Source organism: Notamacropus eugenii, chromosome 1 (assembly GCF_028372415.1).
Source record: "Notamacropus eugenii isolate mMacEug1 chromosome 1, mMacEug1.pri_v2, whole genome shotgun sequence".
In the NCBI taxonomy this organism is placed as follows: domain Eukaryota; kingdom Metazoa; phylum Chordata; class Mammalia; order Diprotodontia; family Macropodidae; genus Notamacropus; species Notamacropus eugenii.
This window is the reverse complement of record NC_092872.1, coordinates 659,513,652-659,529,417: the sequence shown is the minus strand read 5'-3', so window position 1 is coordinate 659,529,417 and position 15,766 is coordinate 659,513,652. Positions and strand designations below refer to the sequence as shown.

Below are 15,766 nucleotides of genomic sequence, written 5' to 3'. Positions count from 1 at the left end.
GTTGGACCAATTTGTAACTCCACCAACAGTTTATTATATTAGTAGGTCTATCTTCATGAAACCACTCCAACACTATTGTTTATTATGTTTGCCAATTTGATAAGTGTGAAGCAAGAACCCATTATTAGGAATTTGGAGGGCTCTGTAAAGTTTTGCTAATGAGTTTATATTCTAAACCAGGGTATATATTGGCTGACCTATTTCTCCACTTGGCAATGGGATCAAGTATTTGCTGGCTAAGGTTGTTTCTAAGTTCCTTTATCAATGTTAGTCCAAGTCAACCTCTGTTCTTTTATCTATTCAGCATTTCTCAGGGTGAATAACTTATTTGAATAGGTCAGGATGGAGTAATTTTAATTGCATGCCATATATTTTCATTTTTATTCTTTCTCATTTTGTGTTGATTTTTTGACTGTTGCTTTAAAGGAGTGATGGTCTTATGCAGACAACTGATTTTGAAGTGATTTAGAGTTCAGCAACTAGTTATATCCTTTCTGTTGTGATATAATCAACTCCATTTCTTTGGTTAATATTGTTCAGAGCTTGTCATGTTTAGCTCCTCTTCTTTTTTCTCAAAGAAAATGTTCTTTATAGATTGACATGAAGCTTCTGTGTATTTTAGAAGCCTTGGGCATTTTTCATTTCATAGACCTGAACCATATATTCCAAGATATATTTCATTGTTCTCTCCATGCCCACATATACACTGAAACACTAAGTAATAAAATCTATGACAGTTTAAGTTGGAGAATCTTATTGAGTTCTTTTAGAACTTCTTTACTTCTTCATTCTCGTTCCTTAATGTTGGTGTTTAAACTACAATTATTGTCACCGTGGTCTTTTTGCTTGTGCATTTCATGAGCACTGTAGTGAAAAATGACCAGAATTTACATGAAATGATGTTTTTTGGTGTTTTTAGAGGTACAATAAAATCAAATCCTGGCAATTACTTTATTTGGATCTCCAAACAGGGGGGACTGTGAGCCATTTTGCCATTTAGCTACAACCTCCTTATGTGTGCTAGTTTCACTTATAGTGAAAATGTCAATATTAATATAGTTTATTTCCTCTAGTGGTGTATTGAAGTGCATTTAACAAGGATTCAGACAACTAGTACTAACACTTAATGATTACAGATCATATTATCATATACTTATAGATAGAAGGGACATTAGAGGCCATTAAGAATAATTATTGAAGAAACTGAAGATGAGAGAAGTTAAATGACTTGCCAGAAGTCTCATATCCAGTAGGTGTCTGAGGTGGGATTCGAACCCAGGTCTTCATGATTCCATATCCAGCACTCTATCTACTATTCCATGTTGAGTCTAGATACCCCAAATTTCAAAAATGTAGGGTAAGAGGACTGCGTAGGATCCTTACCACTATGCCATGTTGTCTCTCCATTGTATGGGAAATGCAAAAGAAAAAGAAAGGGAGAGGGAGACAGGGAAGGGGAGAAGAAGGAAGTAAGGAAGGGAGAGGAGAGAGAAAGAGAAAGAGACAGAGAGAGAAAGAAAGAGAGAGAGAGAGAGAGACAGAGACAGAGACAGAGAGACAGAGAGACAGAGAGAGAGAGAGAGGGAGAGAGAGAGAGAGAGAGAGAGAGAGAGAGAGAGAGAGAGAGAGAGAGAGAGAGAGAGAGAGAGAGAAGAAGATTTAATGATTTTCATGACAGTTCTCCCTTACTTCTTGGGCCTATGAAAAACATAGCCAGAGATAACGAACTGGAAATTTCCTGGAGAGTAAACTGAAAGGAATAGTGAGGTTTAGAGCTCTTTTCCAATGTATCCATTCCAGAGAAGAATTGATTAGATGATACAGAGGCTAAGGCAATGCTTCTTGGTGGCAATATCTAAGCAATAATTAACTTCTTAGAAAAATCATTATTCTCTTAAGTTCCAGTTTGTGTGGGGTTTACAGAGAGTTTTTTTGGGGTGCATGACTTTGGGTGATGATATGATGTTCTGAGTCTTTTCCCATCATTCTTCCTTCAAAATAGTTCAAAAGGCTCCGATTCTGAAGCAGGTCCCACAGACCAAGAATGAACACTTTTGAAAGTGACAGTTGGTCTTGCTGTTGATTATTTGAACATTAATTAATTTGGTGATAGAGCTCTCCAGGTGAATTTTGTATTGTTTAAGTACTCTTTCCCTTTTGAGATTATTATTACGTATATACTTTTAATTGACTTATTTGTGAAGTTGTTCCTCAAATAAAGTATAAACCATTTAGTGTGGGTACTGTTTCATTTTTGTCTTTTACTCTCCAATCCCTTGTACGTTTTGGGGGATATAGGAGAGGGAGATGGGGATCAGACATATGATTTCACTAGTTTATGGAGGAAACACCTAATAGTGCAGAATTAGCACACATTCTGCAATTTATAGTCTTAGTGCCTGAGGCTCTGAGATGTCAAAGGCTTTGCCTGAAGTCACATACCCAAGAAATGTCATAGGTAGCACTTGAACCCAGGTCTTCCTAACATTGAAGACAATTCTTTATCTCCTATTCCGTGATGCCTTGTACATAGTAAGTTTTAATAAAGTATTTATTTGACTGAATTCATGTAAACATTTTCTAACACTTCTACCACCTGTATCTCTCTTATGTTAATGTGTCCTCTTCTTCTTCCTTCCAGGGGTCTGCTATTCAGGGCCTACATGACCTTGGTCACTGATAGGGCAAACATAGATTTAGAACTAAATCTAGAGATTTCATTCCACTAAGGACAGGGATCTTATAGAAGATGATAGGATTCTGTTCAGCTTCAAATATTATGATGATTGTGCTTTGAAAACAGTTTTCTTTCTCCTCCTTCCCCACTTTTCCTTTCTTCACCCTTCCTTTCCTTGCTTGCCATTACTTTGTCAATCTTTAAAGCCTTTTAATGGCCTCTTAAAAGTATCAACTAACCCCATTGTTAATTAGTATTCTGAACCATGTTTTAGGGAGAGGAAGAATATGAAAGCTAAAAAAAAAATGATTGGATACAAGCTGTAGGATAGGGACTGAATATGAATAAAGAAGATTTGGGAACTGGTCACAGAAATCCTTAAGTCCCTTGTCACATGCTGTTCTATGTTGTTAATAACGAATTTGAACCTTCCTGATGGAAAGAAGGAAACACAAATTCAAGCAGTTTATTTTTCCTGCACTGGTGTTTGAACCATAATCTTGTTTATTTAACAAGAACTTTCAGCTTTTCATTTTTTTAAAAAGCTGAAAGCTCTGCTTTTGGTCTAAATTCTTCCTTTCATTCTACACTACATACAAATCATAATTTTTTTTTTAGAACTTTGGAACTTTTACACACCTTCACTTTAACAACATTGCCTTGAACATGACCTGCACAAAAGCCTACTTACTTTGACATGCTCCTAAATCAGAAGATAAAAGGGATTGGCTGAGGTAGAGACTTGTTTCTGGTGAGCATCCATGGGACAAACATCCAATGACTCTGAGTCCAACAAATTTCAAGGTCCCTCCCCTGCTCCCCATTCAGTGCACTTCAACAGTTCTAGATGATGACCCTTTGGAGTGAAACTTCCAGTATAATTTGAATTTTTGTTTTTATTTAAAATCCAGGAAGTGTTGCTTCTTCTTGAGACACGAGTAGACAGTCAAAAAATTCTAAATTATTTTGCTTATTTGAGAATAATCTTGTCTCTAACAAGTGGCATGTCATAAACTGTTCTAATTCGTTATTTTATTTTCATATCTTTTTTCCTATTTGTTTTAAAGTCTAGACATAGACCCACTCATTTGAACCCTATGGGTAGTACTGAAGCAATTTTTTGAAAGTTGGAAGAGGAAGAGAAGAAAAAAGCTTATTGAGATAGGTGCTTGGTTAAATGAGAGAAAATACTAGACCATGGTTCTTAACCTGGGTTCTGTGAACTTTTTCCCCTAGTATTTATTTAAATGTATTTCAATATAATTAGTTTCCTTTGTAATTCTATCAATTTTTTTACGTATTTAAAAACATTATTCTGAGAAGAGGTCCAAAGACTTGGCCAAAGTGCCAAGGGAGTCTCTGAAACAGGAAAATTAACAGCCCCTGTACTAGGTCTTCTAGAATTAAATCAGGTTGACCATGACATACCATGCAGTGAAGTTCTTTTGGGATGATATTTAAGAGCCAGAGAGGAATCCATCAAGATCAGATAGTAAGGAAAACATCATGGGGGTTGGGTGGAATGGGAGAAGACAAAAGTTAGAGCAAGAGTTCTAGGGAACAGAGGAATCAAGAGACTAAAATTTTATTCCCAATTCTACTTTATTACTTTACTAGTCATTTCTCCAATATGAGGCATAAGGGAAATGATGTAATTGAAAGATTACTAAATGGAAGGTTAAGAGACCTGGGTTCTAGACAATGGCTCTTCTATTTATTAGTCATGTGACCTTGGGAAAGTTGCTTGAACTTTCACTTTCTCATTTATCTAATTGGGTTAATTCCTGCCTTTTCCACCTTGCTGATTGTGATGAAGGTCAGGTAAGACAATGTTTTAAAAGCACTTTGTAAACTATGCAACTTTACAATTGTAAGGTATAACTATCACCAACAAAATGTTCAGCTCTTTTCTCACATTTGTGGTTCTGGATTTTAGGATAAATGATTGAGAGGGACAAGTTTATAAACAGCTCCACTATTGGATTTGGCCATCAGAGGACACTGACCATTCCTTGGATGGGAACTGTGGACTGTAGAAGAGGTTTCTGTCCTGTAAATCTGAGCCTGCATTTCACAGCAGCCAAATTTGCTCAGCAGAATGAAGAAATCCCTTCTAAAAGTCTTAGTGAAGACAGCATAGAGGAAGGGGTTGGCACAGGAGTTGATGGGGTAGAAGAGAACCAATAGAATCTTTGACTTGGACACAGTGATGAGGGGCATCTTGACAGAGGCTGAGATGGCAAAGAAGGAGATGGGTGCCATGCAGAGGAAATCAGTAAAAATGAGCATGGCCATACGCTTGGCAATCTTGGCATCACTGGTAGAGGAGATGATGTTTGGGTTCCTCACAGTGAAGTAGATATGAGTGTAACAAGTACAGATGATCACAAAGGCCAAGACATTGAGAACGAGGAGGGATATAACATAGAACTGTGACAAGGGGCTATCAATGTCCATGGGCAGGCAGATGCTCACCTTCATGTAGCTGCTGACACCAAATATGGGCAAGAGGGCAACTGAGAAGGCAAAGATCCATCCTATCAACATGATGCTGGCAGCGTGGCGGAGTCGCACCTTGCGGTCCAGCTGCATGGCATAGGTGATGGTGTGCCATCTCTCCAAGGTGATGGCTGTCAGTGTATAAACTGAGAGCTCACTGGCAAAGACAGTGAAGAAACCTGCAGCATCACAGCCTGCACCAGTTTGCCAGTCAATGGCATAGTTGTGGTACTGACTCTTGGTATGGATGTCCACTGAGGCAATAAGCAGTAGGTAGATACCAATGCACAGGTCAGCAAAAGCTAAATTGCACATAAGGAACCGGGGGACAGTGAGTTTGTACTGACTGGTGATCAAGATCACCAGCACTACAATGTTCCCAGTGATGGACAGGATACTAATGAACCATATGAGGACTCGGAGGAAGTTGTATCCCATGATGTCTTCACATGGATTAAATGCATCAGGCTTAGGAGAACAAGCAACATCAACCACTTCATTACATAAGTCATAGTCCAATTCAGTATCTGTTATATCAAACCCTTTGTCAAGGTTTGATACATACTCCTCTTCCACAGATCTTCTTCTATGACCCCAGTCCATAGCCAGATCATCACTGTCTTGTCTCACAAAAGATTTATTACAAATTGGATGCAACTCAAAGCTAAGAAAGGAGAAACAAAGGTACAGGATCAATGGCCAGATTCCAGAATGGCAAGCACATTATTGCATTTACACGTGACAGAAATGGTGTGGTTTCTGAAATTTCTCACCCTCTGTGCCAGCCCTGCCCCCCATTAGCAGCACATTGCTTGCAAGGGTAGTGTAAGGGTTATTGTTACTTCATATTCTTACATTCGTACACCTTCCTCTCCCTCCCTACTTCCTCCTGTCCTTCGTATCCAGTGACACAGAAATCCAAGCATTTTCAGGGGCTATCCTCCACTGCTAAAACTCCCTCATCTCTGCCTTCTGGCTTCTCTGACTTCCTTCAAGGCTCAGCTAAAGTTTCATCTTCTACAAGAAGCCCTTTTCAGTTCTCCCTAGTCTTAATGTCTTCCGTTTGAGAAGATCTGCAACTTAGTCTGTGTGTACTTAGCTAGGTTTCATGAAAACTAGCCTGTGAGCTCCTTGAGAGCAGGGACTATTATTTTTTTTTTTGCCTTACTTCGCATTCTCATTGCTTTGCACAGTGCATGTGGATGCTTAATAAATGCTTATTTTTGTTTATGTCATACAGTCAACACATGTAAAAAAAAAAGAGAACACGCCCCTCATGTTGGACAGTCCATCTGTAAGGTAATATGAATATGGAGAGGAAGGCCACAGGGTCTATTTATACCTTTACCAAAATGGGTAACTCTCTCCTTAAATTTGGTTGGTTGGTTTGTCCTTGAGTGAGCCTGAGTTGTTCCTGACACTCATCAGTAAATCATTTCTTTACCATCCTTCCACCTCTTCTGTTCCCACTATCCCATTAGTCACCATCATTCAATCCAACCTCATTTTGTAGATGTAATTAGGTGGCACAGTCTGGAGTCAGGAAGACGAATTCAAATCTGGCCTCAGACACATGTTTACTGTGTGACCCTGGGCATGTAACTTAACCCTGTTTGCCTTAGTTTCTTCATCAATAAAATGAACTGGAGGAGGAAATGGCAAAGCACTCCAGTATCTTTGCCAAGAAAACCCCAAAAGGTCATGAAGTTCGACATGACTGAAATGACTGAACAACAATAACATTTTATAGATAAGTGCTGCTCAGAAATATGAAGTGATAGTAAGTGGCAGAGTCAAGACGAAAACCTAGGTCTTCCGATTATTTTGTCTGTTTTCTAACTTTGTTGCATACTTAAGAGTAATGCATGTTTTTAGTATGTTTAGAAATTATTGAAATGTCTTTCTTTTCACTGTTGCATATATGTATGTATATATATATATATTTGATGGATTTCCTTGTGTATGTAGGTTATTCCTAATGAGAAAATGTCCTCTGCCAATGTAGATTTGTACCAGTTCAACAATTTGTAGTAGTTTTGAGAGTTGCATATTGCACGTTAATATTGCATATTGATAGAAATATTTTGTAACATGAACCTCCTGAACATATTGTAGAGTCTTTAGTCCTCTCAAACCCCGAGGATTTAGTAGTAGTATCCTCCTTTTCTAGCCTTCTCACTCCCCTTCCCTACCACCTTGGGCTGCTTAGATATGAAAAATCATAAAACTTGCTCTTCTTAATATAACACTTTCTTTAAAACAAGCTGATGTGGTAGGTGATTAGGTTATTGATTCATTCTTTATCCAGTTCCTTCTTTGTCCTCTCTATCCTTCCTTTCTTTCACCTTTCCATTTCTTCTTAGTCTTCCATCCTTTCATACTGTATAACCATGATTTTTTTCTTCTAAATAGTTGGGGTGGGGAAGGGAATTAGAATCAAGAAGGAAAATACAGTCCCCCAGAGTGCCTAGGGACTAACTCACATATAAGGAGAAGTTGGCTTATTCAGGATCCCGTCCAGGGTCCCGCATCAATTTTCTCTGTCTCAGTTTCCATTTTAACTCAGACATTCGTGAGAATATGTCAATGTTGAAGAGACATTTAAAGACAGATTTGTATTGAAGCCAAATGATAAATACTCTAACCAGACAGATGGATGCCAAATATAGAGAATATCAAGATTATCTCTCTGTTATCAAACAGCAGGTAAACTTATGGTAAAGTCTCACATGGGAATTTTATTTGAATACAGTAAACTCTCTATTACTAACCAGATATAAGATACATGATTCACAAAAGCATATGCCTCCTTGTTACCCTTTTTTTGAATAGGAACTATATATGAATGTAACAGTTTTATTAATCATGTCCATAATCCAGGTTTCTGGTTCTCTGCTGGGTGCAATGAGGAGTATTGTAAAATACTCTGGAGACTTTCCCAGCAAGGCATTACTGAACCAGAGGTATAGAGAAGAGGTGCAGAGCTTGCATTTAGTAACACTAACCTATTTAATGTTGGTTAGTATTGGTTGGAATGGCTTCCAACCAAGTATCCCTGGATACTTGGACTGGGTTGTTAATGAAGTACAGCTAGCTTTGAGCCGGAAGCAGACCTGGGAGAGAATATCACCTTGCAAAACATACAAAAGCAAGTAAATCTTTTCCTCTTTGCTCAAAGAGAACTATTCTTTGAGCCAGAGCAAGTCTTACCTTTTAAGCACCTATATCATACTGGAAAAAGTAATGGACTTGGAGTCAAAAAGTCCTGGCTTCAAAGCCCATCTCAGACACTTTGTAGCCGTGTAACCCTAGATAAGTCACTTAATCTTTCTGAGTCTGTTTTCTTATCTTCAAAATGGGGATCATAATAGCATTTCTCTCATGGGACTGTTGTAAGGATCAATGAGATAATATACGTAAAGCACTCTCAAACCATAAAGTATCCAACAAATGTCAGCTATTGTTATCACAAGGCACTATGAGGGGACAGTATGAACATACACAGTCCCTGTCCTCAAGGAGCTTTTAATCTATGTATAATACATATGTAAAAATTTAACAACACATCAGTCAAAATACAATAAATTTATAATAGGTATGAGAGTTAATTATGGAAAATCAATAATCAATACATAACAGATGACAAATGTATAATAGACTTGAGTCCACTCATTTTAAACATAGATGATAAACAAGTACTATAAGAATTTAAAAGGAGAGCTAATTTTGGACTGGGAAGTCTTCATGGAACAAGAGACAACCTGGAGCTGGACCATTAGGGATCACAAGATGTGTAGTTCTCTGATAAGACCACAGTGTTCCTAGCTACAGCCTCTATTGCTCTGATGTATCAAGACCAGAATAGAGCAGCTAGGTGGCACAGTGGATAGAGTGCTAGGCCTGGAGTCAGTAAACCTCATCTTCCTGAGTTTAAATCTGGTTTCAGACGCTTATTTACTGTGTGACCCTCGGCATGTTATTTAACCCTTTTGCCTCTGTTTACTTATCTGTAAAATGAACTGGAGAAGAAAATAGCAAACTACTCCAGCATTTTTGCAAAGAAACACCAATTGGGGTTATGAAGAATCAGACACAACTGAAACAACTGAACAACATGACAAGAATCATCCTGGCAGCAGCAAAAAAATAATACATATTTGAAGAATGTTGGCAGCATTCCAGGCAATGCTCTGAACATCTTTGTGCCACCTGCTCTCGTCATGATATTAATGTCCTTTGGGATTTCTCCTGGGGGATTTTCAGTTTCAGGGACTTGTAGGCTAATTGGTATCTTTCTTGCCCTGGTAGGAATTTCTATTTCTAATAAGAAAAAGGCAGCCCTTCTGCCCGGGCCTGGGCCCTTATGAATTCTAATTGTGGAGAGGAGTTGTGATTGGTCTTGAGTTAATCTCCAAAGAACTGGCTGACTGAGGAGAGTCTCTTAATGCATACTAATGGTTCTTTTGGAAAAGCAGCCCTTTATCTGCAAATCATCTAAGTGGGCCTCAGCCCAGCTCTAAGTGGATCGCATCTTAGCTCTAAGTCATTTTAAAAACACTTCAGGACTTGAGGACATTTCATTCATGTCCGTGCATGTATTTGCCTGGGTATGTAACTTTCTGTGTGGGGTTTGTTTGGGTATTTGTGTTTGGACTTTGTACTAGTTTTCACAGAAATGATCCCTAATGGTAATAAACTGAAATCCATAGTGAGCAGGCAAGCACACTGAATTTGGGATTAAAAGAATAAATCTACATCTCTATAAATGTAGCATTCTCCAAATGCTAGGGACTTGAGAGATCTGGCAAAGATTTCTGGGAACTCTTGCTATCCTTTTCTGCCCCTTTGCTGCCTCTTTTCATTTTTTTTTTTTTTTTGTAAAATTTCCTCTTTCCTTTTTCCCCGACCATTGGTCAGTTTGAGCTTGGAATGAAATGAGAAGGTTGGCCTCAGTGTGTTTGTGTGTATGTGTGTGTGTGTGCATGTGCGTGTGTGTGTGTATGTGTATGTATTTCTGTACGTGGTGAGGGGTACAATGAGAAGACAGTTCAAGAGAGTGGTAAATCCAACAGGGAAGATGAGATGACAGAAGGGTAAGAGATTCTAAGTAATGGCATCAGGAAGAAAAGTTGGGTTTCTGGGATAATCTGGTCATGCTTTAGGGTAGATATCCCTAATAGACTGGCTTGGTCTGTCTATATTCCAGAAATAACCCAATAAGACTTAATGAAAAGTAAAGAAATGACTCACGCTTGCCGTCTCCAGTTTGCAAAGGCACAGCAGTGGCTGGGGTAGGTGAGGTTGGCTTCTACTAGCTCGGCAAACTTATCCAAATTAGGGAGGGTTTTAAAGTTGTAAGCTGACCTGGCTTTCAGTTTCTTAAGATTTTTCAAGCCATCGCTGGGGAGGGAATGGATCCTTGTTCTGGAAATATCCCTTTAAGCAGAAGAGGGGAAGGAGAAGAGCCTGGTTAGCAGAAACATCTTAAAATTTCTTGCTTAGAGGATGAAAGGCCAGAAACACTCATGAAATATCCACATGAAGTACAGGGGGTTTTCTTGGCTGGTTCCCTTACCCCAGGTGACTTTCGACACAGTCATCCTAAAGTACTACTTTCTATTGTCACCTCTCCCCTCAAAACTTTCAGTGATTTCCTATTGCCTACAGGCTAAATTAGATCAAAACTTCATAGCCTAACCCAATATAATCTATTCAAGTTTGTCTTCCATTTTTTCTAACATAAACTATACAAGTTATATGCGTTAGTACAGTTTATACCAGCTTCTATGCTTTATTATTGCATACAAACTCGTCTGATATATGGAAGATGCCAAGGAAACATATACCTTGGCCACTTTCCTCCTATCCCTACACCTCCCATCCTCCTCATCTTCCCCTGCATCCCTGCATTCCCCAGTATTAGTTCATATATATGTGTATATATATATATATATATATATATATATATATATATATGCACACACACACACATATATATATATATCTTCAGTTTTCGACATTCACTTCCACAGAATTTTGAATTTCAAATTTTCTCCCTATTTCCCCCTTACCCCTACCCAGGATAGTGTGTATTCTGATTGCCCTTTCTTCCAATCTTCCCTCTCTCCTATCACCCCTTCCTCTTTATCCCCTTCTCTTCTATTTTCCTGTAGGGTAAGATAGAGAATATACCCTATTGCTTATTTATCGTATTTCCTAGTTACATGTAAAAACTACCTCTAGCATTCATTTTTTAAAACTTTGAGTTCTGCATTATCTCCCTTCTCCCCTCCCCACCCACCCTCATTGATAAGGCAAGCAATTTGATATAGGTTATACGTGTGTAGTCATTCAAAACACCTCCATAACAATGATGTTGTGAAAGACTATATTTCCCTCTATCCTGTCCCACCCTCCATTTGTTCCGTTTTCTCCTTTGATCTGTCCCTCTACCAAGAAAGTTTGCTTCCAATTACCCCTTCCCCCAATCTGTCTTTCTTTCATTTATCTCCCCTCTCTTACGCCTTTCCCTGCTTTTCTGTAGGGTAAGATAAATTTCCATACCTAATTGAATGTGTATGCTATTCCCTCTTGAAGCCAAATCTGATGAAAGGAAGGCTCACTTATTCTCTCTCACTTTCCCCTTCTTCCCCTCCAATGTAAAAGCTTTTTCTTGCCTCTTTCATGTGAGATGATTTACTACATTCAACCTTTCCCTTTCTCTTTCTCCTAGTACATTCCTCTGAACCCTTAATTTTCTTTTTTTTAGATATCATCCCTTCATATTCAGCTCACCGTGTGCCCTCTGCCTCTGTTTCTCTCTCTGTATATATACATATACACACAAACATACATATACATGTATGTTTATGTATGTGTATAGTGTTTGTGGATTGAGAAGTCTGAAATCCACAAATATATTTTTTATATGTATATATATTCTCTCCAACTATCCTAATATTGAGAAAGGTCTCATGAGTTACAAATATCATCTTTCCATGTAAGAATATAAACAGTTCAACTTTAATAAATCCCTTATGGTTTCTCTTTACTGTTTAACTTTTCATGCTTTTCTTGATTTTGTATTTGAAAGCCAAATTTTCTATTCAGCTTTGGCCTTTTCAACAAGAATGCTTGGAAGTTCTCTATTTCATTGAAATTCCATTTATTTCTCCTGAAGTATTATACTCAGTTTTTCTAGGTAGGTGATTTTTGGTTGTAATCCTGACTCCTTTGACTTCTGGAATACCATATTCCAAGCCCTCTGATCCCTTAGAGTAGAAGCTATTAAGTCCTATGTTATCCTGATTATGTTTCTATAATACTTGAATTGTTTCTTTCTGGCTGCTTATAATATTTTCTCCTTGACCTGGGAACTCTAGAAGTTGCTACAATGTCCCTAGGAGTTTTCCTTTTGGGATCTCTTTCAGGAGGTGATTGGTGGATTCTTTCCATTTTTATTGTACTCTCTGGTTCCAGAATATCAGGGCAGTTTTCCTTGATAATTTCTTGAGAGATGATGTCTAGGTTCTTTTTTTGACCATGGTTTTCAGGTAGTCCAATCATTTTAAAATTATCTCTCCTGGATTCATTTTCCAAGTCAGTTATTTTTCCAAGGAGATATTTTACATTTTCTTCTATTTTTTCATTCTTTGGTTTTGTTTTCTAATTGTTTGGTATCTCATAAAGTCATTAGCTTCTATTTGCTGTATTCTAATTTTGAAGGAATTATTTTCTTCAGTGAGCTTTTGAACCTCTTTTACCATTTGTTCATTCTTCTTTTTAAGGCATTCTTCTCATTGATTTTTTGGATCTTTTTTTTGCCATTTGGGTTAGTCTAATTTTAAGGGTATTATTGCTGTCAAATACAAATTCAATTATCTATCTATCTATCTATCTATCTATCTATCTATCTATCTATCTATCCTCTATCTCAGTATTCCAGGAGGACTTGCTGCACCCTTTTCGGGTCTGCTTATCCACCTTTGGATTCCATCTGGCACTCAACTCTTGTAGCTCCAAAAAACTGTATGTAGCATGCACAGTGGACATACCCTGGCAAACCATCTTGGCAGAGGGGTTAAACAAAGTTGTGGATAACTGATGGGCCACAAACCCATCTGTGAGTTGGGGGTTGTCTTCCCCAGACATGTGAAGACTTCCCCCTGTGGAATGGGCAGATAGAACAATTTCTTCCAGTGGCCATGAAGGCAGCTGAAGCAGGCACTGTGAAGGACTTACAACTTGGTCAGACATAGAAAATGCCAAGATCATCCATTGTATTCCAAGTCATTGCCAGTCATCCTGATATTTATCTTGCCACTGGCCTTCGATGACTGTGGAAGGGAGGGTGATGCTGATGACTTTGTGCAACTCTACCTGGCTTAAATCCAATTCAAGACATCTTCTTGTGATGTCATTAGGGGTCTTTGAAAATGAAGGACAAAACAACACTATCTATTATTCAAGGAACTAGGTGCTAGAACTAGATATAAAGGTAAATACAGACCCTGACCACAAGAGGCAAAATCCTGAGATTTAGGGGCTTTCTAATTCTATTTATTGATATCTTTTGATTTTACATTTAAGGCATTCTTCTCCTCATTGATTTTTTGGATCTTTTTTTGCCATTTGGGTTAGTCTAATTTTAAAGGTATTATTGCTGTCAAATACAAATGCAATTATCTATCTGTCTATCATCTATCTATCTATCTATCTATCTATCTATCTATCTATCTATCTATCTGTCTGTCTGTCTGTCTGTCTGTCTGTCTGTCTGTCTGTCTATCTATCTATCTATCTATCTATCTATCTATCTATCTATCTATCTATCTATTTCCAAATATATACACAAAGAACTATTCTTGTAGCAAAGACCAAAAAGAAATGACAAAAAAAGACATTTAGAAAAACAAAGCTTTGTATCAAGTCTGACAATCTGCGCAATGTTCTACAAGTACAGTTCTCCATGTCTCCAATGAAAATAGGAGGATGCTATTTTTTTTGCCTTTTCTTTGAAGTCAAGGTGAGTCATTTTCATTTGATAGCATTCAATTTTTTTTTTGGTTTTTCTCTTTCTATTTCCATTGTTATAGTCATTGTCCATATCGTTTTTCCTGGTAGTATTTACTTCACTTTGTATGAGTTGATATGTTTTCCAATGCTTCTTTGTATTCTTTATGTTCATCCTTTTTATAACATAGCAATATTCATTTACATACATTTACCACAATTTATTTAGCCAGCCCCAATCAATGGGCATCTTTCCCTCATTCTTTGTAATTACTAAAAGTCATGTTATACGTATTTTGTTGACATCGTTAGAGTATATAGCTAGCAGGAGAATATCTGACTCAGAAAGTTATGGACATTTAAAGTCACTTTCTTATTATAATGCCAAACTTTTTCAGCATGATTTTACACTGTCTTTCATTTCATGCAAACATTTATTAAAGCTCTTAGATTTTCAAGGCACAATGTTTGGTTCTAGGAACATAAACATAAAAAGCAAACAATCCCTTTAACCTATCACCAAAAAACTTTCCATTTTAATGTGGAGATATGACATGAATGGACCATAATACATGTATATGAAGCAGGTGATGAAAGCAGCAAAATTGATATTAGAAATAGTGTTCTGGAAATATTTGAGAATTAAGAGATAACTAATAGCTGAGGTCAGAGAAGGTTTCACTAAAGAGGTGGCAGCTGAACTGAGACGAAGTAGGATAAGAATTCTGATGCAAATGAGGAGTGAGCATATTATACGCCTAGGGCATGGTTAAGTGTTTGGAAGCAGACCATAGAATGTTGGTGAGAAGATGAACTGCGTGAAAGTAAGTGATGTGAAATGACTGGAATTCAGGTTAATGTTAAATTATGGAAGCTTTAAAGGCCAGGTTAAGGAATTTATATTCCTTAGGGTTAATAGGGAGCCACTGAAAGATTTTGATGAAGAACCTGACCAGTTGATTTTAGACACCTTGAGGGCAGGGATTGCCTTTTGCCTCTTTTAGCTTCACCAGATCTTAACAGAGTGTCTGAAGCATAGTAGGTACTTAATAAATATTTACTGATTGTCTGTCTTCTTCATCATGATTCAGAAACTGCTTTATCCTGGAGGATCACTTCAGCCCTAGAATTCACACCTCAGAGATATCCTCCCCCTGGGCTGCCTCTTCCTCTACTTGAATGACATCTCTAGACATACGTTCCAAAAGTGGGTGATACCCTAGGGGATGTTAGAACAATCCAGGGGGCTGGTAGTAGCAACTGGGGAGTATTAAATAAAGATAAGTGGGTGGTGGAAGCATAAGGAAAGAAAAGATAAGAAAATTTTGAAAAACCCTTTGTACGTGTTTCATCTGTTGTGTAACAGAATTAAAGTCATAGTGATTACAATATTTTCCAAATAAACACACAAAATACAAGTTATAATGGATCAGTGGTCAAGTGTGCCAACAGATCTAAAGAAGCAAGTGTGGGCAGGTGAGTATGTAGCACATTAGTCCAGCAAGCATCAACAGGAAATGTGTGTGTAATGACTTTATATATGATACAGTTACAGGACACAATATTGGGACATCAAAA

General features: G+C 37.7%; 1 protein-coding gene across 2 annotated transcripts in view; it reads right to left on the bottom strand.

Moving 5' to 3' along the window:
• Window positions 1-4,260: 4,260 nt before the first annotated feature.
• The window catches only part of FSHR (follicle stimulating hormone receptor), a 235,669-nt gene continuing 224,163 nt past the window's right edge, over window positions 4,261-15,766 (bottom strand). For both annotated transcript variants that reach the window (XM_072635612.1, XM_072635613.1), the window contains 2 exons: window positions 10,427-10,612; window positions 4,261-5,840 (listed from right to left, as the gene is read on the bottom strand). In XM_072635612.1, coding sequence (XP_072491713.1) covers window positions 4,610-5,840; window positions 10,427-10,612 — 1,417 coding nt within the window. In that variant the 3' untranslated portion in view covers window positions 4,261-4,609. The remainder of the gene's footprint in view (window positions 5,841-10,426; window positions 10,613-15,766) is intronic.